Source organism: Lampetra planeri, chromosome 28 (genome assembly GCF_965212315.1).
Source record: "Lampetra planeri chromosome 28, kcLamPlan1.2.h2, whole genome shotgun sequence".
In the NCBI taxonomy this organism is placed as follows: Eukaryota; Metazoa; Chordata; class Hyperoartia; order Petromyzontiformes; family Petromyzontidae; genus Lampetra; species Lampetra planeri.
Genome location: NC_136134.1, coordinates 12118173 through 12143843, shown reverse-complemented (window position 1 = coordinate 12143843; position 25671 = coordinate 12118173). Strand labels below are relative to the sequence as shown.

At 53.2% G+C, this 25671-nt stretch overlaps 1 protein-coding gene across 1 annotated transcript; it reads left to right on the top strand.

Annotated features, from left to right (window-relative positions):
• The first annotated feature begins 3322 nt into the window (after positions 1 to 3322).
• PER1 (period circadian regulator 1) lies at positions 3323 to 24586 on the top strand. Its single transcript, XM_078607965.1, has 23 exons — positions 3323 to 3715; positions 3831 to 3987; positions 4374 to 4469; positions 4601 to 4755; positions 4945 to 5066; positions 5519 to 5720; positions 6206 to 6257; positions 6417 to 6565; positions 8790 to 8868; positions 9289 to 9395; positions 9866 to 10019; positions 10546 to 10669; positions 11103 to 11243; positions 11841 to 11967; positions 12660 to 12831; positions 13340 to 13479; positions 14679 to 14897; positions 16047 to 16328; positions 16838 to 17877; positions 18748 to 18955; positions 19552 to 19732; positions 20166 to 20316; positions 20488 to 24586. Exons 1-23 carry the CDS (start codon positions 3550 to 3552, stop codon positions 20857 to 20859), a joined length of 4596 nt encoding a protein of 1531 aa, XP_078464091.1. The 5' UTR covers positions 3323 to 3549; the 3' UTR covers positions 20860 to 24586.
• The last annotated feature ends 1085 nt before the right edge of the window (positions 24587 to 25671 follow it).

Genomic DNA, 25671 nt, shown 5'->3' with positions numbered 1-25671 from the left:
AAAAATCTCACCTGATGGATGCTGTTTTCTTTTGTCATGGAAATCTTCACTGGAGACAAAGTTAAATTATATTAATGGGCTCTGACTGGGAGTGGTGCTTACACCACATTTAATGCCAAGGAGCAATCATTCACTTGGGAGCATTGCGGGTGGCTTGATGAGTAGCGAGTGTCATCATTAGCAAAATCGAATCCTCAACTAAAAGTGGAAAACAATGAGAAGGGACCCAAAACAATGAGAAGGGCCAAATACTGAGATGTAACCGGTTAATTCAAATTAGCAACTGGGTTTTATACTCCCACTGATAATAGAGGACTATCTTGACCTTTTGTCCAACTTAGCCCTCTTAACAAAATACTGAGTTTTACAAAGACACCTGGGCCTGATTAAAATAGTTTTTGTATTTAACACCTTTGCGGAATTACCACAACGTCTAAGATTTGGCTCAAGTTGCCACGCTCAATCGGTGGGGGCCCTGTTCCATGCAAAACTCCACAGCCAATCGGTAGCCGGGGGAGTGCGATGGCCTCCTTGGCTTTGTCCCCGCGACGATGAGGAGGGCGTGTTTAGGTTTGTCTCCGCGGTGTGAGCCGCGTTTGCGCGTGATTCCGCACGTGGAGAGTGGCGGCGAGTGGGGGTGGCGTTGGGGAGGAGGCGTCGTGCAGCTGGGGATGAGCTGCGAGGTGTCCCGAGCAAGAGGGGCTAATGGGGAGTGAAGCGTGAAGGTCGCGAATGCTCCGCACACAAAGGTTGCCAATGTGATGAGAGAACGGTTCAATGAGCATTTCATTTTGCCGTGTGTTCAAAATTCGCGGGTCAGCCTCTCCAGATATTAGCAACGCTTGTCTGTGTACCAACTGGGATAGGCCATTTTGGATTCTACTTGCACCATCCCCACAATTAGTCAAACTGCAGCAAGATCCCAGAGTATTTTCACGCTGGTTAATTAACGTTGCAGCATTGTTTTGGAACGGAATTCACTGTTGTTACACATTATGTCGATGCTGGCACGAAGCCTCGTGCAGGTGAATAGTGACACTTGTGCTCCGTGAGCACTGAGGTTGCGTCGCTAATTCAAAGCTTCATCCCCATGACGGATGAAGAACGGCGGGGAGGAGACATGGATTGTAGTTGCAGGATGAGAAGCAAGAGGCAGTGACGGTGCGATTTAATCCATGCATTGATGATGTCAACCCTTGCATTCTCCACGCTGACATTTATATTTAGCATTGTGACGTAAAAAAACCCTTCCTCTTCATTATTAGGTGAGGAATTCGTCTCGCCAATTCCAGTCTCAGATTTCCTGCCGACATGTAATGTCATGTATAGAGGTTAGCGAGTGAGGCCTCTTCTGGATTGTGACAAGAGCGGTGTGGGGTGTGGGGTAAGGTGTTGGCGGGAGGCCTCAGGGTGATGATTTCAGCCCAGTGGCCAGAGAATGGCCCAAGCCTGGTGGCGAACTCGGCACACTTCGTCACTAGCACGTCACTAGCACGTCACTACCACGCACGGGGCCACCGGTTCAAACTTCGCCGCCACCCTTGGTGGCTGATGCGGGGTTGTCACCAAAGCAGACTCGCTGCTTGCTGCATAGTGGGCGTGAACAAAAAACCAAAAATGTATTTTGTACAGCATCATTCATGCCGATGGTGCTGAGCGTCTTGTATAGTTGGCTGTGAAAATTGTTCTTCAAATGATCAGAGTGAGCTGAAACAATAGTAATTGGTATGCTAGGTTCTTGTACACATGCCATTTAATTTATTTGTCTATGTCTGCTGGTGGAGGGTCTGAATGAAATAAATCTGGCTAGACCATTTCGTGGTTTTTCGCAAATGTCAATTATTATCTTTATCAGAGTTGGAAGCTCTTGTTTTTCTTGGTCCAGTTTCCACTTCAAATGCTGTTTGGTGCTACATTGCGGCCGGTATAGACGCCAGTGAATCATAGGTATGATGCGTGGCAGATGAAGCGATGGAGAGAGAGCGTGCGATAGGAAGAGGGAGCGAGCGAGAGCACGAGGGAAGATGGACACGTGAGCCCCCCTGTGTGGCCATGGCCCCGGGACGGGGAGCAGAGTTCCTCTCCCCACTGCCAGTGCTCGGCTCAATGGCCGAGGTCGATTTGAATCCTCACAAAGCCTCGCCGCTCTTTCCGTGAGGCCGTGCGTCGATGGGAGAATGGGCGATATCGGAAATTGAATTTTCGGCACAATCGCGTGTACCCTTTGTGAAGGACGAAATTTAAAGAGCTGATCTCCTCTCGAAATTATTTTTGAGGGTTTGGCACACCAATTAAAATGTGCAATCAATCACTGCTGCATTCTAAAACGTATTTTCATAAGCTTTGTTATAATATTAATCAATTTCCCTTTTTAATGCAGTGCGGTTTATCGCAATTTGTTTTGCCAGCTGAAGGCTCATTGACAAATTTTCCCCGAGTCATGGAGAGAGGAATAATTGCATTTACACAAGAAAAATTATATATTTAACAGTTGTGGATCATTTTAAACCATCCAATTTTCTTCACATTTACATTCTAAATGGACCAACACCGACATAAAATATGAAATTAACAACTGGCATTTACTCTGAAACGGCATAAAACATTTTTTTTTAATGCCCCGCTTCTGCAATTGAGTCATGAAAGCTGCGAGTGCAGGGGTGGTGGTCCCTGCGTGATTTGAGGTGGGAACGTGACCGTCACCTTGATATTGCCATGGCTCGATAAAATCGGCACCACTTTGTCGTGGAGAAGGCAACAGTGGCTGTCCTATGGAGAGACTCGCCCCCACCATAATAATGTGGAGTTTCCACCACTGGCTCGAGGTTGTAACAAGGAAATGAACACCAATTCCTCATTGGCTATCTGAGAACTTTGCCTTGTTGAGTTCAGGTGTCTATAGTACACACGTACACACCTGTAATACACATGTGCACACGTACACACCTGTAGTAGACGTGCACACACCTGTAGTAGACCTGCACACACCTGTAGTAGACATGCACACACCTGTAGTAGACATGTACACACCTGTAGTACACCTGTAGTACACATGCACACACCTGCACACGTCCTGCTGTGCAGGTCCCATTACAGGGCGGGATTCGTTTTAAGTTGTTTCACACTCGAGCTCTACGGTTCAACTCTAATGCAGGTAACTTGGTGGAACTTTGTTGCCTTCTGTAACTGCCACGCAAAAGGCCACATCAGACACGACAACTCGGGCGCTGCTCTGCGTGCGGGAGCACGCGCCGCACGGCGTGCGAGAGAAGGCGTTGACACGTTCTCCCCTCCGCCCCCGCACCGTGCCTTGCAGATCGGAGTGACCACTGCACTCTGCCAGTGGGGACCAGGAGCACGATGGCCATCCATTTACAGACACCCGCGACAAATAATTAAAACTCATTTCACTTGATAACCATTGATAAAGTCAATACAATCCAAGCCAGAGCCGATTCGTGATTTTGACTAAAAAACAACAACAATTGTCTTACCGGCGCGGGTGCCCAGAGGCTAATCCTGCTCCGAAAGCGGTGCCGACTATTCCCGATGGACACGGAGCAGTGCGAGACGAGCGACGCGATGGCCATGCCGGCGAGCACCGCGGGCAACGACCCTTGCCGTCGCGACGACGAACCCTCGCATCCGAGGGACCACGAGGAGGAGCCCGGACCACCGGCCGATGACGTGGACATGAAGAGCAACGGCTCGCAGGGTGAGCGGTGACGCGGCCTAGCGCACGATTGCGGCCTCTCTCCCCCGCCACGTCCCCACGCTTCGGCCGCCGGCGTCCGCTCACCGAACGCTTCTTCCGTTCCTGTCCCGCGCAGGGAACGACTCGAGCGGGAACGACGAGCTCAACGGCAGCGAGTCGAACGGTACGGGCTCGCATGACGGCGCGTCGCGCGGCGCCGGCTCCAGCGGCCGCTCGACGGGCAGCGGCAAGGACTCGGCGCTGATGCTGCTCACGTCCGAGAGCAACAAGAGGTGAGGCCGTGTCGGAGACACCGGGAAGCGGGGGGAGGCGGTGGGAAGCGAGCACGCACCGGTCGGCCACCGAGGCCGAAACCCTTCGTGAGGCAATTTTATTTATTTTAAAAAATTAAACGGTTGTTTTTGTCAATTCCACATCATTATTCCAGTTTCATCAGTAGGGACTGCGGTTATTCTCTAACTTTGAAATCGGTGCCAAGCAGATGGCGCTTTCCAGCACTGCTTTGCGATGTAACAGGAAGACTTTATACTGCCTGCAAACCTCAGTGCGCTGCAAAACTATTGCAGCGCCTGACGGTCGGCAAAGGTGCCAACAGCTTTTTCCCAGCTGTGGGTAGAAAATGGCTGCTAATGGTGTGCACGTGTTTTCTTTTCTCCAGCTCAAATTCCCAGAGCCCGTCTCCTCCAAGTAGCTCCAATGCCTTCAGTCTCCTGAGCAGCTCCGAGCAAGACCACCCATCCACATCCGGTTGCAGGTGAGCTCGTCTCTCAGCCAGCTGACCGAGTAAGCTAGTCAAGTCGGTCAGTTGGTCATCTGGTCTAGGCCGACCATTCCCTCGTCGCCGTTGCGCTGACCCACGTCCGTGCGTGCGTTTGTGCTGAGCAGCAGTGAGCAGTCGATGAAGGCCAAGACACAGAAGGCCCTGCTCAAGACACTCAAGGACCTGAAGGCCCGACTGCCGCCTGAGCGACGCGTCAAGGGCAAGTCGTCAACGCTGGCGACGCTGCAGTACGCGGTCTCGTGCATCAAGCAGATCCGAGGTGAGCAATCGCATTGCCCACCCGACCGGTCGCCCGCCCGCTCGCCCACCCGCGGATGTTTTACGTACGTGGCCCTGCGGTGGTGCATTCACCACCGCTCGTTGTGCCCCGGCCAAAACCGTGCGCTGCGTGTGACGCGCTGCCATTAAAATGCCCACCCTGGTGCCCCTCCTACCCCCCGTGGTGCAGCCAACGAGGAGTACTACCAGCTGTGGACGGTGGATGATGGCAAAACGGCGACGCTCGACATCGGCACCTATACCATGGAGGAGCTGGAGACGATCACCTCTGAGTACACACCCAAAAGCACTGTGAGTTTCTTCTCCTTCTTATGGCTCACTCTCTCATAACCACACCTCCCCACCTGCTCACTCATAACCACACCTCCCCACCTGCTCACTCATAACCACACCTCCCCACCTGCTCACTCATAACCACACCTCCCCACCTGCTCACTCATAACCACACCTCCCCACCTGCTCACTCATAACCACACCTCCCCACCTGCTCACTCATAACCACACCTCCCCACCTGCTCACTCATAACCACACCTCCCCACCTGCTCACTCATAACCACACCTCATCACCGCACACAGCAAATTGTTCAAGAACTTTACAAAGATGGCTGCAAAGTTTGGGTCCAAGACGAACATAGATTGTCCAGCGACCCTACACGGGGTTCCCTATTACCGCCCCCCCCCCCTTGCACTGCCATTGTTGCCGCCGTTGACGCCGAGCTCTGCCGTCGCCCGTGGCCCACAGGACACTTTTGCGATGGTGGTGTCGCTCATCTCGGGCCGCATGATGTTCTCGTCGGAGCACACGGCCTGGACGCTCGGCTGTCGAAAGGAGCTGCTGTCTGACGTGAAGTTCGTGGAGATGCTGGCGCCGCAGGACGTGAGCGTCTTCTACAGCGCCACGGCGCCGGGGAAGCTCCCGCCGTGGGGCAGCATGCACGAGGCCGGTAAGGCGACACGCGCTCCGCCGCCCCCCTGCCGCTAATCCCCGCCGCCCCCTCCATGTCTCGCCGCGCCCGTCTGCCTGCCCCTTCCCCCGACCGATGGGCCGCCCGCGGGCATGGCGGGCGGTCGAGGCGGCTGCCCGGCATGCGCAGCCACGAGGGACGCGGTAACGCATTGGGTCAAAAGACGCAGATTTAGCATGACGCTCCGGGTGCGTCGCACTCGATGCGGATAGCGAGCGATGCGGTGGGTAACGAATGAAGGAAGGAGGCACTCTCCCAGATGGTGACTTAACAGGGGTACTTCGATAGGGCCCGGGCCCACCTCTCTACGGCTTTTGTTGTGCTCACTCTGACATCACAATCCGTGCATTGACCGTATTCCGCTTTGGCGAGGTGCCCAGACATTTGACTCTGATCGTCGCGTGGTGCTGCAATGTCGCGAGGTGAGATCCTCGGCAAGGCTAACCTCGTGGTGTCATCCACAGCCGCTGCTGCGTTTGAATATCCCCAGGAGAAGCCGTTCTTTTGCCGAATCCGGTGAGACCCACTTCCCACTCGTTATTTTATAAGTTACTGTGAGTGTTCTTTTCATGTTTGAAAACAAAACAAATAAAACAAGATGATGATACAGATGTTGTTGATGAAGACGCGGATGATGATGATGATGATGACGTGTGCTCGCCACTCCCTGTGCAGGGGGGGAGGCAGTAAGGACGAGGCAGTGTACCTGCCGTTCCGGCTCACCCCGTACCTCATGAAGGTTCGCGAGGGCGAAGACGGCGCCGACGCGGGTGGGGAGCCATGCTGCCTGGTGCTCGCCGAGCGCGTGCACTCGGGCTACGAAGGTGAGAGTGCGGTGCCGTCTCTACTCCTCACGTACTTACAGTGCAACCAGTGTACAACTACAATGCACAGACACGACAACCACTGCTGTTCAATACCAAGCGACCAGTAGCATCCGTCACGAGCCTCTTCCACAGAGGCTGACATCGGCAAGTCCACTCGGCTCCACATCCTCATCCTCCTGTACTGCATCGGTTCATCTATCTCTAGCCCATGCCGCACCCATTTAGCCCCCTCTATATCTGGCCAAACAGAAGCTGTTTGGGCATGCGGCGGCTAGGCACGCGGGCTACGTGACTCAGCCAATGCAGCCTCACCTGCTGGAGGAGCTTGTTGATGGGACTGTGTTCAGATCTTTCAAGGATCTGTGAGCTCGAACAATCCAGTCTGGTGAAACCCAGGATGGAACGTAGGCAGGTGAGCCTACACATGTCAAGGCAGTGCATATGTTCCATTAAAGAAGTCCACATTTTACAACCTTAGAGAAGAGAAGGAATGAATGTGGCCGAAAAGACCCGGAGCCTCATGTAAAGTGGCAGGGCCAGACGACTTCAACAAAACCTAACACAGCCAATTAGCCAATAGTGCCACTCAACTGCTTTGAAGTGAGACCTCCAATGCCAAACTGGAGCTGGCCCTGATCACACTGCCCAAGTACAAGGACTCCACCACAATCTCTCCACAACCGCCCGTGCGGATAGCCCGTTCACGTGTCCGCCTGTGTCTTGTCCTTGCGGCGTCTATCCTGTGTCTGGTGTATAGAACAAGTGCGCTGGCTAGGAGTATCCGAAACGCTCTTAAACGTACAAATCAAGAGTAAGTGGAAATATGCGATGCATTGTTACAGTTCGCTGAAGTTCGCCTGTGCAATGCACGCTAAGCAATGGAATTCGCTACGATTGCTGAGATTTTTTACGGACACAAGTCCCGAGTGGCTTTTTCTTTTAGTGATTGCACGATTTTTTTGGACATCATTGGCGTATGTCATGTGACATCATCCATGATGTAACAAAGTGCTTCTTTTGGGATGGACATGAGAGAAATCAAAATTTCCACTTTCGCTGTTGTAAAATCTTCTCCCATTCAGGCAAATGCAACGGCGGCAAATCAACAACAAAAATTACTCGATTTAAAAAGGTCCGGCCACTTCTTGGAACCCGCTGATGGAGTGCATACGTTCTCTCCCACTGACTGCTTGTAGCGTCGCACCGAATAGGAGAGTCATGACCGGTCTTTTCAGAGGTCATACCTTAGAATATATGAATGTGCTGGCCCCTCCTCCACTGATCAAATGAACGAGCGCATGAGTACGATGTTCAGCTTGTGATGACCGACGCGCAGGTGTTTATCCACAACACCAAACAAAAACGGCTGCAGCTCTCTCCTCTACAGCCTCCCCACGCCCCTCGCGTCCGAATTCCACACGATTCACACTCGGCATCTTCTAGATCCTCTGTGGAACTTGCCCCTTCCTACCTCTCCCTGCTCATCTCACGCTACTCCTCTCCATACATTCTCTTCTCCAGCAACCAAGGCGAAGCCCCCCGTAAACATCCGCTCATTCTGTGCTGCCCCCACTGTCTGATTCTCCCATCCCTCAGCCACGTGTGCTGTTGTCTCCCTGCCCTTGTTGAAGTCCAGTCACTTATTTATCTCTTGTGCATTTCACTGACTGCTTCTTTGTATTCGTAAAATAAATGTGCTCACTGTTGCTGTTCAGCGGCTTGGGATGTTGGCAAGATTGTTGGCAAGATCTGGTACTGGTATTATGTTGAGCTTTATCACAGTTGTGATGCTAAATCTAACGAAGACAGCTGCTTGAGCAGTGGCCCCATAGAGACCTTTCCACAGGGTATAAGGGAGCTGCTATGACATAACGGTCCACACACTGGACTTCCATTCCATCTCCCGGGGCGGCAGTTGAAACAATGGGGCAAGTTTCTTGAACCCCCCCAACCACCCACCACCACTGTCCACCCAGCAATGTAAATGGGTATGGCACAGCCGATCGGGAGGACCCGTGTCGTGGGGTAAAGTGTGGGTACGCCCACCTCTTCCAACACGTCTGTTCAACGTCGAAAAGTAGACCAAATACCCTCAGGAGGGGCTGTCTAGAGCATCCTCGAGCGAAGGCCATTCTACTAGCAGTGTCGTGAGCGAGTCGTTGCAGGGCTGCGCCTTTGCCGTGTACGGTGCGTGACCCGCGCCGTCCTGCTGTGCTCACAGCGCCACGCATCCCCCCGGAGAAGCGAATCTTCACGACGACACACACGCCGGGCTGCGTCTTCCTGGACGTGGACGAGAGGTGAGCGCTGCCTGGGCTCACGAAGTTTCGCTCGCTGACATCGCCACCACTTTCGCTCTCCGCTGGTGTTCCTCACGGTCCATTGATAAAAGTGAATAAAAATCGGTCCCTTAAGCTCGCGATAAATGCAATTAATTCGTGTCCGAGTATCTGTTATTTAGAGTGTATGTTATTATTCTGCTATGGTTACCGCCGAGGGATAGCGTAGAACCCGCAAGGCCCCCTCGCGGGGCGTGTAGGTAAATGCTGGCCGTTTCTCAGCTGTCACACAATGCCAGAAGATTTCTCTCGACGTTTTTGAGCCATTGGCTTTTTGCTCGGTTACGGTGTTGAAATAAAAACCCGGTGTGACGCATTTTGTCTCGTACCCTCTAGCTGATGCCACCCTCCTGCCCCTGTGTCCCCATTCCTCCTGGACAGGGCGATCCCCCTGCTGGGATACCTGCCCCAGGACCTAGTGGGGACCCCCATGCTGACGTACATCCACCCCAACGACCGGCACCTGATGCTCGCCGTGCACAAGAAGAGTGAGTGCGGGAAACCCCAGGGTTGGGGACCACCGCCCAGAAACCGACAGAGCCCTGAGTGCCACTCCAGAGACGTTTCATTCCCACTGTGAGCACTGAGGGCTCCTCCATTATCACCAATGGTCTTCCACCTTGGTTACAAAGCTCATTTACTTACCTCTGTCTCTATGAGATCCAAATGGGAGCTGAATGCTACAATGCATATCTGTTTCCATGTACATTTTACAAATATTCAGTTTTGGCTTGAAAAGGACACTCCTGCTCTTAGACTGTGTGCTCTTTCCTGGTAATGAAGATTGCCCATCTACCTGTAACCCATCTACATACCTACATCACGACCTGTCTATAATAATTTTCATAGCCATTGGAAATACAGAAGCGTGTTTGTACGCAATCCACACGTGTGTCATCTATCTGCCGTGTCTAATTGTCACATTGTCAATCTTCCTGTCCTCCCGCTCCACCGACAGTCTTGAAGTTTGTGGGGCAGCCATTCGACCACTCCCCGTTCCGCTTCTGCTCGTACAACGGGGACTACGTGACCATCGACACGAGCTGGTCGAGCTTCGTCAACCCGTGGAGCCGCAAGGTGGCATTCATCATCGGCCGCCACAAAGTCCGCACGTGAGTCCGCCGGTCGAACGGGCGTGACCTCGCGGCGCGGGGCCGGGCCTGGCTGATGGATGTGCTAGCGCAAGGCAGGCGCGGAGGGAGGGTGGCCCACACGGGGGTTTCATGGGGCCTGCACTCGCCCGGGAGAGCCTCGTCGACCCTCGCCACTTTTGCTGAGGAGGGGGTCCCACTACGTCGTGGATGTTTGGCCACGCATTCCACGTTCGTAATGAGAGTTGGCTTCGTGTGAGAGGAAACTGGATAATCAGGAGAAAACCCATCGCACAGTTGGATTTAAGAATCAATTTTCTGTATTTCCACCTTGCAGCAAAGCGGGTTTGGGAGTTTTGTAAGCAATTTGCTTGATCCACCAGCCCTTGCTCCCAAAGTCCTGGATCACAGGCCTGGGGGACGAATGGAGCGGCAGCGTTAGGCGTTCATCTAGAGCGCGCAGGTTAGGATTTTTTTGTCACGGCGCCCCACGTGACCCCCTTGCCTGTTGTGTCCCCCCTCTCTGGTCCCTCTCCCCATCCCCCAGAGGCCCCCTCAACGAGGATGTGTTTGCGAGCCCCGCGACCGTGGTGGTTGGCGAAGTGGAGCCGCGGGCTCCGGACTCGGACGTCGCCGACATCCAGGAGAGGATCCACAAACTCCTGCTGCAGGTGCGGCCTGCATGCTGAGCGCACCTCTCTCTGTGCATTATCTTTGTTAGGTTCCTCCTTCGTTTCCTCTTGTTCATTTCCAGCAGCTGTTACAATGGCTGTCATCGGCAAATCTGAGATCATTATTCCTGTCTTCATATATGTTTATGCCTTTATTTCTCCAATCCAATCTTTGTAAAAAAAAAATTCCCAATGTTCACTGTGAATAACTTTTCACGAAGCGCGTGACTTCCCGCCTGACTCCCCTTACACACACGCAGTGCCGCGCTGGCCCTCGCGGACGCTTGCTAACGGCGTGTCGTCTGCGTGTCGTCTGCGTGTCGTCTGCGTGTCGTCTGCGTGTCGTCTGCGTGTCGTGTGCGTGTCGTCTGCGTGTCGTCTGCGTGTCGTGTGCGTGTCGTGTGCGTGTCGTCTGCGTATTGCCCGCCCGCAGCCCGTGCACAACAATGGCTCGAGCGGCTACGGGAGCCTCATGGGCAGCAACGGGCATGACTCGCACGGGCACCGGCTGAGCTTCGCTTCCTCCAGCGAGGGCACTGGCGCCGCACCTGATGACGGCCACGCGGACAAACCCGTACGTTCCGGCGCCAGGCGCACGCACGCACGCACACACACACGTTTGCACGGATACAAAGATCCCCCGCATAGCCTGCGCAGGCTGCCGAGGGAACTGCCGTCATGTGGAGGCCAGCCACGTGCTGGTGGTGGTTTGGTCAGCACCACACCCGGCTGCTTTTTTCCCCTTAGTGCCAATGTTTACCAGATACTCGTGTAAGGCTGTGTCTACTTAGGGGAGGCCAAGGACAAGTTCAGATATTCGTCGCTGATGTTGGCCGCGAGCGAGTCTCTCCATAGGTTAGGTTGGCTGTGAGCAGGCCACAGTCAATTTGTAGGACAACCACTGTTGACTTCCACACAATGTGGTACTCGTTTTATCGACCCCTGAGAAACAGTCCGGTTATGAGTCACTCTCTCCACTGCTGAGCCACCCCAGGTGGTGAATCTCGTATCTGCAGGGGGGCTTAGTGAGAAAGTCGTGAGGGGGGTGGATGTGGATTTGTCTGGCGAGTAACCAATCGGTGCCCTCTGCGCGTCTGTGCGTGCGTGTCCTTGCATGGTCCCCTCCATCCCTCTCCACTGCTCACGCTGCCCACCGCCACACGCCATGCAGATGTCATTCGCCCAGATTTGCGTGGACGTGCAGCAGCTGACGAACCCCGGGCGGCAGCAGCAGCAGCAGCGCTGCCCAGAACCCCTGAGCCGGCAGCAGCAGCAGCAGCAGCAGCTCGGAGCGCAAGGTGCTTGCCCCCCTCTCGCCTTGCCCCCTCCCCCCACCCCCGCCTCACATTACTGCCATCGTCATCATAGTTTTTGTTATCGTTAACCTTGTCATCAGCGTGATCAATCGATATTCATTCCTAAAGATAGCGCGATGAAAAAAATGTACGACAGCGCTTGTACACGAGCAGAAAAGTGCAATCTGAATCCATATTCAAATTTATTAGCTTGTCCTACGTACGTTTAAACTCAGGAAATGCGTGATTAAAGAGGTGGGTCTGAGTGCAAATGTAAAACTCTCCATGGACAGGCCCTCTCTTATCCGATGCGGCAGAGAGTGCCACGGGTAGGGGTCACATGCAAAAGCGCCCGAGTTATTCAAAGGGACCTCATTGTCATCATCATCACATCTCTGAAAAACCTCACAGAGCTTGACGCAAAGTACTTGGTATGCAGTTAAACGCGAACTTTGGACAATCGCACGCACACGCACCCAAATCTGTATAACGGCTTCTTACATTTTTACACACAACTGTAAAGGCCTGTGAAGAGATACCCTGCACCAGGGCTTGAACCCAGGTTGTCCATCCGTACCGACTCCGAGTGGTTGTTCCCAAGAGCGATGGTGGGTCACGGCCCCGTGGTGTCCGCGTTCGGCGCAGTGGAGATGATACAAGCCTCTGCCACCTCGTGTTGCCCCCTTCCCTCGCAGTGGGAGATCGAGGCCAGATGGTGCTGCCCAAGGCCGTGCTGGAGATGGGCCGAGAAGGCCCGCGGGCCGGACGCGAGCGCTCAGCCAGAGCCGTCACGGACGAGACCGGCAAGAAGGAGCAGACGGCCATGCCGTCCTACCAGCAGATCAACTGCCTCTACTCCATCATACGGTACGCTTGCCCTCCTGCATCCATCGTACTGAGTGTGGGGTGTGCTGGTGATGTGGCCTCATAAAGCATCTAAATGTGACCTCCTTTGGAGAAACAGAAACGACACATTCATTGGTCGTGGCAGGGGTGGCACAATGGCGACACGCATGCCCCACAGAAAGAAGGGCTTGCTTGCAATATCCGACTTGGGCACCTTGCTGTGTTCTCTCTCTGTTCTGCATGGGTTTCCTCCAGGTGCTTCAGTTGCCTCCTGCAGCTAAATATATCATACAATGCCACTGGTATTGGCCAAAACATCTCAATGTTGCAAAATAACGTATAAATAACTCAACAGAGATCCCCATGGCGACATCGTGCCTTACAACATTAACTTGGCAGGACCTTTTTGAAAGGGAGTATCAAGCGAGGCTTGGGTAAACGAGCGGAAACAAAGTAGAATGACGGCACGCCAGTTCACGATGAACACGGCCACCGATGTTGATGTTGCGTCATGTTGCTGTGCGCACAGATACCTGGAGAGCTGCAACGTGCCCAAGGCAGAGAAGCGCAAGTGCCCGGCCTTGTGCGAGGCCTCCTCCTCGACCTCGGACGACGAGAAGCCGGACGTGGCCGCACAGGATCCGAGCGGAGCCGAGATGGACCCGGAAGGTGAGGTGTTGGCCGCAACCGCCTGTAATTACCACAGCGCGTGGCGATTATGCCTCTTGGCACCCGATATTGATGTAGGAAAGCCGGTGCTTTCGTAACAAAAGTAACATCGGGGATATGTTTTTGGGATAATTAAATAGCTCGAGGACATTTGCTGCATTGGCAAGTAATCGTGGCAAAGGTGCCACGTGGCCTCCCTGCTCGTATTCATTACAAGTCACAAGCGAGGCAATGCGTCGGCCTGCTCACATGGGGGTGGGACGCTAGGCTCCAGTGGCAGCCCTGTGCCAGTAGGGTACATTCCACGTTCCAATGGCAGCGGCCAGTGTCCCTCTTGGACGAACACGACTGCCTTCCTACAAAGTGCCGGTAAATGTATTCAGTAAATAGCGATTACAAGACGAGCCTCTCTTAGCGATAAACGCAGTGAATTCACCCCATCGTTATTAAGCATGTCGACAAATCTATTATTTAATTAGTTTATCCATTTTGCACACCAAGTACATTGCTGGTGAATTCGGTAACTTCCCGCTTGCTTCATAAGCACCATCAGCATGTGGAATTCATTGACAAATTCGGGTTACGGCTGAGTGGCGTGGAGCAGTAGCATAGTGGTTCGCACACTTTGCTACAAATCTGCTGAACCTGGTTCGATTCCTGGCCATGGCTGACATCGGTAGCGAGTGATAACTGGACCAGCCCTGCCTTCGCCAACCTGCACTGATCGGAGTGGTGAAGTAGAATCAAACAACCCCAGTACCGACATGGCATGGGGAGGCCCTCATCCAGCAGTGGATTGACAGGGCTGTGCGTTTTGTTTCGAAGGCCACGCATCTCTCGTGATGGCCATGGTAGACGAGGGCGACAGTCGCAAGCAATCGTCACCGGCAATAATTGCTCAACGATTTTCTACTCTTTAAATTTTATTCCAAATCTGGACCAATCTGATTGCACGTGGACACATTGGGTGCCGACTTCCAATGAGAAAGTAGTCGGAGGTAATTCAGCTAACCAATGAAAACACTTGCATGATGCTTATTTCATTGGCTAGCCACAATTCCGTCGAGCCTCGTAGTAAACCTGTTGCCGGTGACAATTGGTGGCGGCGATCATCCTAGAATTGCCGTAGCGCGTCACTGCGTTCCGTCAACTCGAGAGCGCGAAACTAAGGCACGAATCTCTCGTGGTGGTGGCGGCAGCAGTGATGGAGGCGGAGCCCGAGATGGCGGTGGACCCCGTGGAGCCGGTGGCGCCGCCCGTCATGGCGACGCCGCCGCCGCCTCCGCCGCCGCTGGCCCCGCTGCCACTGCCCCTGAGCAAGGCGGAGAGCGCCATGTCGGTGACGAGTCAGTGCAGCTACAGCAGCACCATCGTTCACGTGGGCGACCGCGACAAAAAGAACCAGCCGCCCGACTCCGGTACGGCACTGCGCTGTCGTGGCGCTCGAGGGAGGCGAGTGGGCGAACGCACCGGGGAACCTAGCGGCAGCTGCTTCACGAAACGTTACGTGGTCACGTTGCCGTTTGCTTGACGTGGCGAGGAGATTCGGGAGGTGCTCGTAACAGCTGGCGGATCGTCGGTGCTGCTAGAATTCAATGCCAGGTTTCAGCCGCCTGTGACTTAGTTGGGAAAAGTCGTTGCAGCACAATGTGGATGGTGATGCGGCCCAGAGGTAGCGTGTTCTCCGCTTGTTGTAGAGATTTGCGATTCAAATTGATACGCCGCACCGGTTATTTCTGCGAGTGTATTAACCATTAAATATGCACCGTGACATCATTGGAAATGAGTAGGCCATTGTGTGCCGGTGTCATGTTCCAAATTTACACCACAATTTACTTGATTAAAATGTGATGCAAGGTGCTTTGATTTGCTGAGGCATTTCAGCAAAGCCTTAAGAATACAAAGATTATCGCTATTAAACCAGCTTCACTTAACCCATGAAATGTATCAAGGTCAAGCTCCAATTCAATTTGATGTTTGTAATGTGGCCCAGGCCGGAATACAGCACTTAGACGACAAGTGGCTGAGAACTTGCGTGTTAAATGATCATAGCTCACGATTTATAACATGGGGAAAAACTTAACATGGCCCAGGTGGTTTAATGATTCACCTCCTGGAAATTCCATAAATACTCCTAGTTAGTGGCCACCATTTAATTCAAGATTTAATTATTTTATTGCCCCATTTTACCATTTTCTTTGTATCGCTGCTTTTTTTGTTTGCACAATTTGTTCGCTCGTGTCGCCCAGAATACCCAGGCCACAGTGCCCCCAGGCAGCGTGGTGTGAGAGAGGCTGCCGCTTCACCTCGCCTATTCGTTCATTTTGACGCGGCAACATGGCGTTGACGTTCCCTGTCCACGTAAAAAATGTCCCCTGCATGGTGCCCGCAGCCTGCACCAACCCTAACAGGCCCCCTTAGTTGAGAGCCGCTGGCTTCGTGTGATTTGAACAGATGGCATGAATATATTTTGCGCTAAACCGCAAATAACCGAGTCTCACGTGCACAATTCTACGCGTGCAAGCACACATTTTGAGTGACGTGTCGACATGTCGTTGCGCATCTAGAAATCGCTGCTCTGGAGGACACGCCCAACATGGGAGGCGGAGACTCTCCCGAGACGCCCGGCAAGGGGGGCACGGCCCCCCCGCCGGAGAAGGAGCGCGAGAGGGAGGAGTACAAGAAGGTGGGCCTCACCAAGGAGGTGCTGTCGGCCCACACGCTCAAGGAGGAGCAGACGTACATCCAGCGCTTCCTGGCGCGCGACGGCACCACCAACTTCTGGGCGTTCGGCTCCCCGCACCGCTTTTGCTTACCGAGCCAACACCGCGGCCGCTCACGCGACAGAGGTGACCTCCCTCCTCCACCCCCTCCCCCTGTCCACCTCCACCCACCCCACCCCGGTCAGCTCGTGGAGGGTTGCTCCTTCTCTGCTGCTGCCCTGCTGGCCTCCAGTGGTGGCGCAGTCGCCGCGTGTTGCGAAGGTTTCGCGTTTTGAATCCGGCAGGCCGGCTGGGCCAATACTGTGATGCATTCATCAAAAAATAGTACGCGCCATTTGCTTCACTCGCAGTGAACGATAAAGATGCCGTGACATAATTCAAAGAAGACTTGGACGTTGTGCCTGCGCCAAGGTCCAAACTTTTCAAATGTTCCAAATTACTCGCAAATTAATCAAATAGGAAACGCATAAAATTAGTTTACCTTTATGGAAAAACCTCAGCAGCATCCTCAGGCTTTATTGGGTAAACAAGCGTCGTAGTTATAATAATGATGATGATGATAACTATGCATTCTGTTACGTTCCTGTGCTAATTTGTAATGGGAATGTATGTATGTTGTTCGTCTCTGCGTGCAGGCGTCCACGGCCTGTCTCATCAGAGCTCCAAGGTGAGCGGCCCCACCCTGCGCCGCGCCGGCGGCGTGGGCACCGGTGCCGGCACCTCCGGCCGACTCGGCAAGTCGAAGCCCAAGCGAGCGAAGCAGCAGCAGGAGTCGTCGGACAGCGGGCCCGGCTCCACCTACGCGCAGACGCCCTTCCAGCGCCGCGCCACCGCCGGCACCCGGTTCCAGCCGACCGTCGAGCAGGTGGCGGCCTGCAGCCAGAGCTGGTTGCCCTCGGACGAGTGCTTGGGCCCACTGCCCCAGCACGTGGCCTCCCTGCCCCCTCACGTGGCGGTGGGGCCCCCGGGGCTGGGGCCGCAGGGCGTGGGGCTCTACCAGCTGTCCTACCCGCTGCCCGTGCTGCCCGGCTTCCAGCCCGTCTCCGCCGAGGCCCAGTTCCCAGCGGCCGCCGTGGCGGCGGCGTCGGTGCCGCCGTACCTGGCGCCCGTGCTCACGTTCGTGATGCCGCAAAACTACCTCCTGCCCGCCGCCGGCTGCTACCAGGTGGCCGGCTCTGCGCAGGGGCCCGCGCCGGCCGTGTACGCTCTGCCGCCGTTTGCGCTGGCCTCCGCGGGAGCGCCGGGGCTGATCGCCGACCCTTCCCAGGCCTCCGCGGCCACGCCGGCCGCGTCGATGGCGACGATGTCATCGCTTACGTCGGCGCCGGCTTCCTCGGGGCGGTACCCGCGGTGCATCATCGCCACCGGCGTGGAGGAGGAGGAAGAGGAGGAGGCACCGGGCGCGGACGACGTGGACATGGGAGAGGCGGTGGATCTGCTGGCGGCCGTGGAGCCGGCGGCGCTGGCGGGATCGCGGGCTTCCACGCCAGGCGTGCTGGCGGCACCGCTGTCACCCGGCCTGGAGGAGCAGGACTCCGCGCCGTCGCTTTTCGACCAATCGCGGTGCAGCTCCCCGCTGCAGCTCAACCTCCTCAACTTGGACGAGGCGACGCCGCGCGCCAACGAGCGCGCCGACGGCGGCGCCGGCGCTGAGCAGCAGCCCGGCGAGCAGCAGGTACGGGGCCCGGCGTGCGGGATGCACTCGGGGGCCCACTCAACCTCATAAATTGGACCCTCGCAGCAATGGTTTTGGTCAAATCACCTCCCCCTAAATCTTGAAAAATATCCGTAGCCAAGCACCAGGCAGCGGCTCACCATGGAGTCACTCTCACACAATTCACCCAACACTCGCTCCACCATCAATCTCTCAAATCACCTGAAAATCCTCAGTATCACCTTGGACTCCACATTCTCACTCGACAACCACGTCCTCTACACAGTAAAAACATCTTAGGGGCTTATGGTACATCTGTCCACCATTGACTACAGCCACTGTGAACACTCGAGCTTGTAGCATTGTAGGCACTCGCCTTGAATATTGCAAAGCCATCCTTATTCACACATTATAAAAACAGCTCAACAAACTACAGCGGCTTCAAAGCAACCTGTCTCGTGTTGTTGTGGGCATTAGGCATGACCACATGACTTCCATGGCTTCACAGAAATCTTTGCACTGGCTCCCCATCAAAGCAAGGGTACAGGACAAGATCGCTATCCTGTGCCCATAATCTGCTCATCGTACCCAGGACTGTCCTGGATAAGTGTCATTCGTCCGTCGCTGCACTCCCACTACACATGCTCAGCATCTATGCAGCATCCACCTTCAAATGCCAGTTCAAGGCTCTCATTAGTTCTCACCCGTTCAGGTTCTCTCCAGTTCAGGCCGCATACGAAGGACTTTGAGCTCTGGCTCCGAGCCTCCGAGTTCTCTATTGAATGTTGCTTTCAATTCGTGAGATATGTGCATGACAAATTACGTTTGTTATTATTAGTATTGTTATGCATGTGTAAGCCCCCTACAGCATCCGGCTTCATTTTTTTCCAGGATGCCAGCGAAGAGGGGAACAACAACGACACAATGTCCACTTCCAGCGACCTCCTGGACCTGCTGCTACAGGAGGACTCCCACTCGGGCACAGACTCGGCCGCCTCGGGCTCGGGCTCCTCGGGCTCGGGGTCGTCGGGTTCGCGCTCGCTCGGCTCCGCGGGCTCGGGCGGCTCCAACGCCTGCGACACGTCGCGCAGCGGCACAGGTGAGCGCACGGACTCGCCTCCACGCAGATGCGGACACTCGAGCGAATCGATACCGGAGACTAACGTGGGGCGGTGATTTGATGCGGCGGTGGCGCGTTCGCTACTCGTTCACGTCCAGCAGGCTGCCCTGTGGGTGGTGCGCTAACCGTGCAGGCCATCTAATTACCTCGCAGTGGACGTTAATATCCCGTAACGTAATTCGAAAAGAGTTGGCTGTTGTGTGCTGGTGCCATGGTCCAAATTTGCTGAATTAAAATAAATGTACCTGCAAATTACGATTTAAATTTAAACAGCAACATTGCCCCTCATGAAAAACTTGGTAGGACCCTCTTGAAAAAGTCTTGAGACTCGGTGAAGCTTTTCTGGATAAACGTACGGAATTTTTATCTGACAAAATGAGTGGTTGATTGAAACCCACATTTGAACCCAAATGAATTGGCTCGGTGATCTGACGTGGTATTATATATATTTATGTGGCGAGACAGACATGGATAGAGGTGAATCGTCTGCTTGGTTATTTTGTGATGTGGTGTTAGCACCTTCCTGTGTAGCGGCGTTAATTTATGTCGACTCCTCGTGTATGGGTCACCTGCAGGCAGCACCAGCAACACCAGCCAGTACTTTGCAAGCAATGACTCATCGGAGGTTGACCAGAAAGAGCGCAAGGAGAGGGAGGAGGACAACAAGTTCAAGCAGCTGTTGCTGCAGGACCCCATCTGGCTGCTCATGGCCAACACCAACGAGTCGGTCATGATGACCTATCAGCTGCCCTCCCGGTGAGTCAACAGTGTTATTTGAAAACACGTAGAAACTGTTACCCCCAACTGCAAAAACTTGTCAGGATCCTGCTGAAAAAGAGTCTTGGGACTCCTGGAGGCTTTCCTGGTTAAATAGTGTATATTAATAATAAAGCAGTTCAGTTAAGGTGAGTTGATAATACTGGATGGGCAGGCCTGGGCAGGGCAGTGTTGGATAAGTCAAGTACGTTGTTGTTGGGAGGTGAGCATAGTGGCTTTTTGGTGAGCGGGCAGCCTGGTGGGTGAACAGATGCTCTTGTGGGTGAGCGGGTGGGTTAGTGGATAAGTGGGTGGGCTTGGTGGGCGATTGGGCAAGCTGGTGGGAAGATGAGTGTTGGGCGAGCGGGTGGGGTGGTGGGTGTGTTGTCGAGCAATGAGGCCAGAGAAACAACCGTTTTCTCTCTTATCGCAGGGACGTGGAGACCGTTCTCAAGGAGGACCGCGAGAAACTCAAGGAGATGCAGAAGCTGCAGCCTCGCTTCACGGAAGCACAGCGCCGGGAGCTGTGTGAGGTGCACCCATGGCTCAAAAAAGGAGGGCTCCCCGTGGCTATCAACATCCAGGTGCGACTTTGCAACCCAAACATTGCATTCATCCCGATTACTAAGCCATTAATATAATTCGAAATGTATCTCGAGACCGTTGCGTGTTTCCCTTCATTGTGTATTTGTGCTGTCGTTCGCCATTTGCGAAAGCCAGTGTGGATTGTAACGTTTTGTCGTCATGGCTGCCAGGTGTGCGAGTGCGGCAGCACCACGAGCACCAAGGCCTCGGCCCCGTTTGACGTGGAGACGCACGAGATGGACGATGGCGGGATGCTCGAACTAGGCGAGGAGGGCTCGGGCGTGGCCCAGCAGGCCGGCACGGTGGCGCCCCAGCCCATGCTGCTGCCCCCGCCACCGCCAGCTCCGTTCGGTGGCACCGTTTCCGCGGCGATGCGTGCGGCCCACAAGACCGCGCAGGCCTCTGAGGGCGTCGCCATGGAGACGGGGGTGTTGAGGAGGGACTGGCAGCAGCGAGGACAAATTGTGTCACCGGCGAAACGAGCGCAGCAGCAGCAGTCGGAGACAGCCTCTGAATTTGCGCGGCCCTCAGCGTGCAAGTAGCGTGGCGGTGCAAGGTGTGAGGCTCGCAATCTAAACGACTTTCGTTTGAGAGATGTTGCTGGTACGTACTGTGAGGAATGGTCAAAGCGCAGCTCAGTTTTGGCAGAGGATTGTGAACAATTGGGCAAGGGCGGCTCGATATAAATCGTGTGCCCGGCTGCTGCCGTGTCATCGGTGGCGCTGCGCAGACAAAGGTGGCTGTGCCTGAGTGGCGCAAATTCCCTTGAACGCAGGCGTGCATTGGGCTGGCCACAGCAGTCGCCCACAAACAGCGCTACCAACACGGCGAGTATGCGTCTTTGTGAGTGGGTGTTGAATGAGGGGGTTTCCCATATGCGTGTGCATGTACACGCCCATGCGAAGAGATCACTCTGGATTCAAATTCCATAAGCAGCCCAGCACAGGTGTGCACAAAGGTAGGTGTGCGAACTGATTCAACTCAAACGTATGTGATTGCATTGGTAGCGATCTAAACGAGTTGGTTAGCGTCGACAGGCTCCGTGAGTAGAGTCGGGGTACAGTCTATGGGTTTGGACTGACACAACATGAGTAAATGCAAAGGCACGAGACTTGTCTTATGGCTGCTCGCAATGCAAATGAATGGAGCCAGTCAAGTGAGAAGATTGACCTAGAAATAGGTGGAAACAAGGCATCTCCACAATTGAAAAGCATGGACTGGAGGATCACTCGTCCCGAGTGTCCTCGGGTTGTCTTTGTTACTCGTGATAAACCTCCATGTCTGTCTGACTGCGCTGGACGCTATCAGCACTGTTTTTATCCCCTAGTTACCTCATTTTTCATTGCGAACTTGTCTCTGGGGAAACAAAAAAAAACAATTTCAAGCGGACAGAAGACAGAAAACGGCTCGCGGTCTGGGGGCCACGGGGAACCAATGAACTCGAACAAGATTTTGCTGGTAGACGCCCCCACCCGACTCACTGTGGCGCTCTTATGGGCCTGGTAATGATTACTGCTGTAGACTCTATGCCTTGTGCATCTCGCAACCAAACACGAGCTCATCTCATCGCTTCACCTCCACACTGGTTATCCTGCTGGGCTGCCATTTCATCTTCAGTTTCAACCATCGGCCATCATCACCCTTAGCAATGTGTCGTGGCCCATGCCCACAGTCAATATGATGTCTCTTATTTGTATTTGTTCTCCAATCCGTCTGTTGATCTTTGTCTGTCTCTCAGTTGATTCCAAGCATGCATCTCTCCATGCTTCTCTGCATATGCTGCATCTTGTTTTATTATGTAATCAGTGTATTTACAATCAATTTGTAGCAGCTAACATGCATTCTTTGAAAACTGCATTCTTTTGGCAGATGGGTAGGTTTCTATTCATTATCAAACATAGATTTTCAAAAGTACCCCAACCTGCTCTCGATCGCCACCATTTTGATCCCGGTGTGCCTTCAACAATCGTTATGTTTTCCAGTTGTCTCCCTCCAACAGTTACCCGAATTGGTTTAGTGCTCATTCATTTTGAGCACAACTTTACAACTTTAAACATTTATCGTTAAGATTCTTGTGACACCGAGAACATCGCGCTTGGTTGTTTGGTCGCTGTTGGAATGAGCAAGAAAGGCAGCGAGAGATTGTCACCGTGTGATGTCGTGTGGCCCCATTGGTGTCGTCTGCGTCCCTCGGTCTGCAAAGTCTGTCGTCTTGGGTACGTTGCCCTCGATGTAGTGTCACACGCCCACCCCAGACGCTCCAGCAGTACGTTTGACCTTGTTGTAGTGCAGAATGTACATTCGTGATGTACTGGACTCGTGATGAGAGTGCGTGACAACAAACGTGTTCAGCCGTATACTGGGATGTGCTCGTCAGCGTGATGTGCAGTCATGTGCAAAGTGAAACACGGGTCTGCTTGTGTTGACTTCATTGTTGTGTGCTTGACACTGGGTTGTGCTGTATTTCATTGTCTCTTTATTTTATTATTAATGCAGTGTTGTTGTTTTTCCCGTGACCTCATTAACGGAGCGAGATGGAATCGCTCGCTGCGATTGCTCGCCCCACACTCCGACCGTCCTTTTAGTCCGCGTCGGTCTTCTCCATGGTTGGGACTGGAAGACCGCAATGTGGGCAGCAAGGTCGATTGCCTGCCGATTGAGAGGGCCTGTTGTGCCCGACAGCTAGCCATTAATATTATTATTCCGACTACTGCGCTTGTTTACCCAGCAAAGTCCAATTGAGTCACTTTTAGGAGGGTGCTGCCAAGCATTCACAGTAAAAGGCGATGCTTGCTATGTATCATCCCAATTTGGCCAATTTGGACCATGACGAACAGTTTGAACCATATCGTGGCCTAGTGAAATATATGCCCTCTCCATGCTCAAATGGAGGGCAGCACACTTTGCATTGGTGGTGGAAAGTCTACATTCCTGTGGCAGGAGCCCGTCTTTCTGTAAGATAGCCACTTGACTTACCAGGAAGTGATACTCACTTTATCGATACTGGAAGAATTGCTGATGGGCTACGCTCCACTCCCTGAGCAGTATTTGAACTCGCAATCTCGTGATGGTGAGTGAAGGGGCCTGACCACTGATAAGTTACCCTGGCCGTTAAAAAAGTTGTACAATCAAACTGCAGCAACTGCCATGAACCTATCTGCACAGGGCTTTGGGGACACTCCCAGCGGTGGCCTTTGAGAAATGTACATTGTGATTGCTGCTATGAATACTATTATTTATATTCGTGAAAGTGTAACTGTAACGGGAGTGAATAACAAAGTAGACAAAAGTAATTCCTGCTGGTATTGGTCATCACTGATGAGGGAATGTGTTTTGTGGGTTTTGCTATTTTATATATAACTTGATGCTTTGGTTGGACTGCGCGACACTTTATATTGGGCCTGTGGTCACAGTAGTCACTTGCGCTGCATCTTTACATGATAGTCATTTTATTTTTGTATGCGTGTTTAGTTATGTATTTGAAAAAAAACACCCAAAACAGTGTGCAAAAAAGTGAATTAGAAAAATCTTTAAAGCTTCACCCAATGGGGCCGACCGATTCCTGTGCCTGGATGCATGCAGACGCATGTCTGCCCGAATTTATTTTTGTAATCCTGATGAAAATTACGTGCAAGCATTTCATATCTGCACGAGGTCTGGCCCTTGGTTTAATTCGTAAAAGCAACTGCCGTGCATTCAGATGAGTCACAAGTGGTAGTTTGTTTTATCCTGAAGTGCAGCGAATTTGCATGCTGGAGAACGTTCTGCGGTTTTCTACCGGTGTCATCTCATGTCTCTCTTAAAGGGTTTGTGAGGTTCTCTCCTGCAGAGCAAGGGGGTGTATTAACAAGGTAACGGTAGCTGCAGTGTGAATGCGATGCGGCACGGGTGTAAACGTGTAGTTGATCAGTTTAGCATGTACACAAGTGAATGTCCTTGCACATACACGTGAGAGGCTAATGCTGTAAATGTGCATTACGCAGGTGAATAGGGAAACTGCAGGTTTTTAGTGCCTGGTTTTGCTGATTTTTTTTATATTGACATTCGAGAATCCAAATGTCATTTTCACAAGTTGTCTGTGAACAAACTTTCAGATTTCTCCACTGTTTATTATATAATCGTCATGTTTATTGTTATTACAATGTTATATTTTTCAATGAAATGTTCGTCAGGAAATTTCTACCGCTGTTGAGAAATTTGACGTTTTAAGTTCTTGTTTTAGGATGTGTGGATTTCACAAATTTTCGTGAATAAAGTCCTGAAGTGACATTGGTTTGTCTGCCCGGTTTGATGTCGCTCACTTGGTATTGGCAATGTGCTTCATGTTGTGCTTCCTACTGGATTCCCACGCGAATACACAGGAGGTGGTGGCCCTCATATCCCGTTTTGTCCTGAGGCAGTGATGGAGAGTCTCTGTTACTGTGCTGGCCAGGTCACTCGACAGAACAACAACCACTGTTGACTGTTTAAATGTGTCGTGGGTGTTGATAGCGTTATACGCGGTCACCACTACTTACCTGGCGTAGCGCCAGCCATTGGTTAACAGGGGGCGACAGCGAGTACGGTCTGCATGAGGTAACGCCGGTAGGCCAGGGGACCAACCCAGAGAGCGGTTGGGGCCCGGAGGTCCACACCCCAGGCCCCCAGTGGGGGCTGGGGGATTACGCAATAGTCCAGGTCCTTCCAGAAGGTTCCAGAGAGTAGGCGTGGCCAGGGGCGGAGTTACCCTGGCCACCGTATATAAAGCGGACCTCTGAACGGGTTTGCCAGTCGTTGTCAAGCTGAAGACCTGAAGAGCCAGCCTAGACTAGGACCCTGGGAACCCGGGACCCTGGGAACCCGGGACCGAGCGGGCCAGTGGCCGGGACCTGAGAACCTTGGCTGGGTGGGGTCAGGCGAGCACCTCCCCTAGGGCCCCGAGCCGGAGGGCTGAGATCGAGAGTGGTCCCAGTGATGGCGAGCACGATAACCCGCAGGCTTTACCTTTGTTGTTATAAATAAGCGTGTTGCCTCCAGTGAAGATTGGGTCTCCATCATCACCGATACAGGTCACCATACTCAATAGGGATTATCGTTGGTAGGGATATCTTTTAGTACACACAATCGACAGGATGTACAAGTACAATGTGCGTGCATAATGTACGTTGATTATAATTAACCCAACCGCCAATGGATACCCATTGCCATGTATTCATTAATACCCCCCCCCCCACTTCGCGCAAGAAGTGCTTACACGTGTAGGGGTGTTAGAGAGAGAGCCCGTTATGCATGGCAGCCTATGGTAAACAAACACAGTAGGCGGGGCTACATGTGTGCACAAGCAGGTGCCCTCTGCGACGTCCGCGCCAGACACC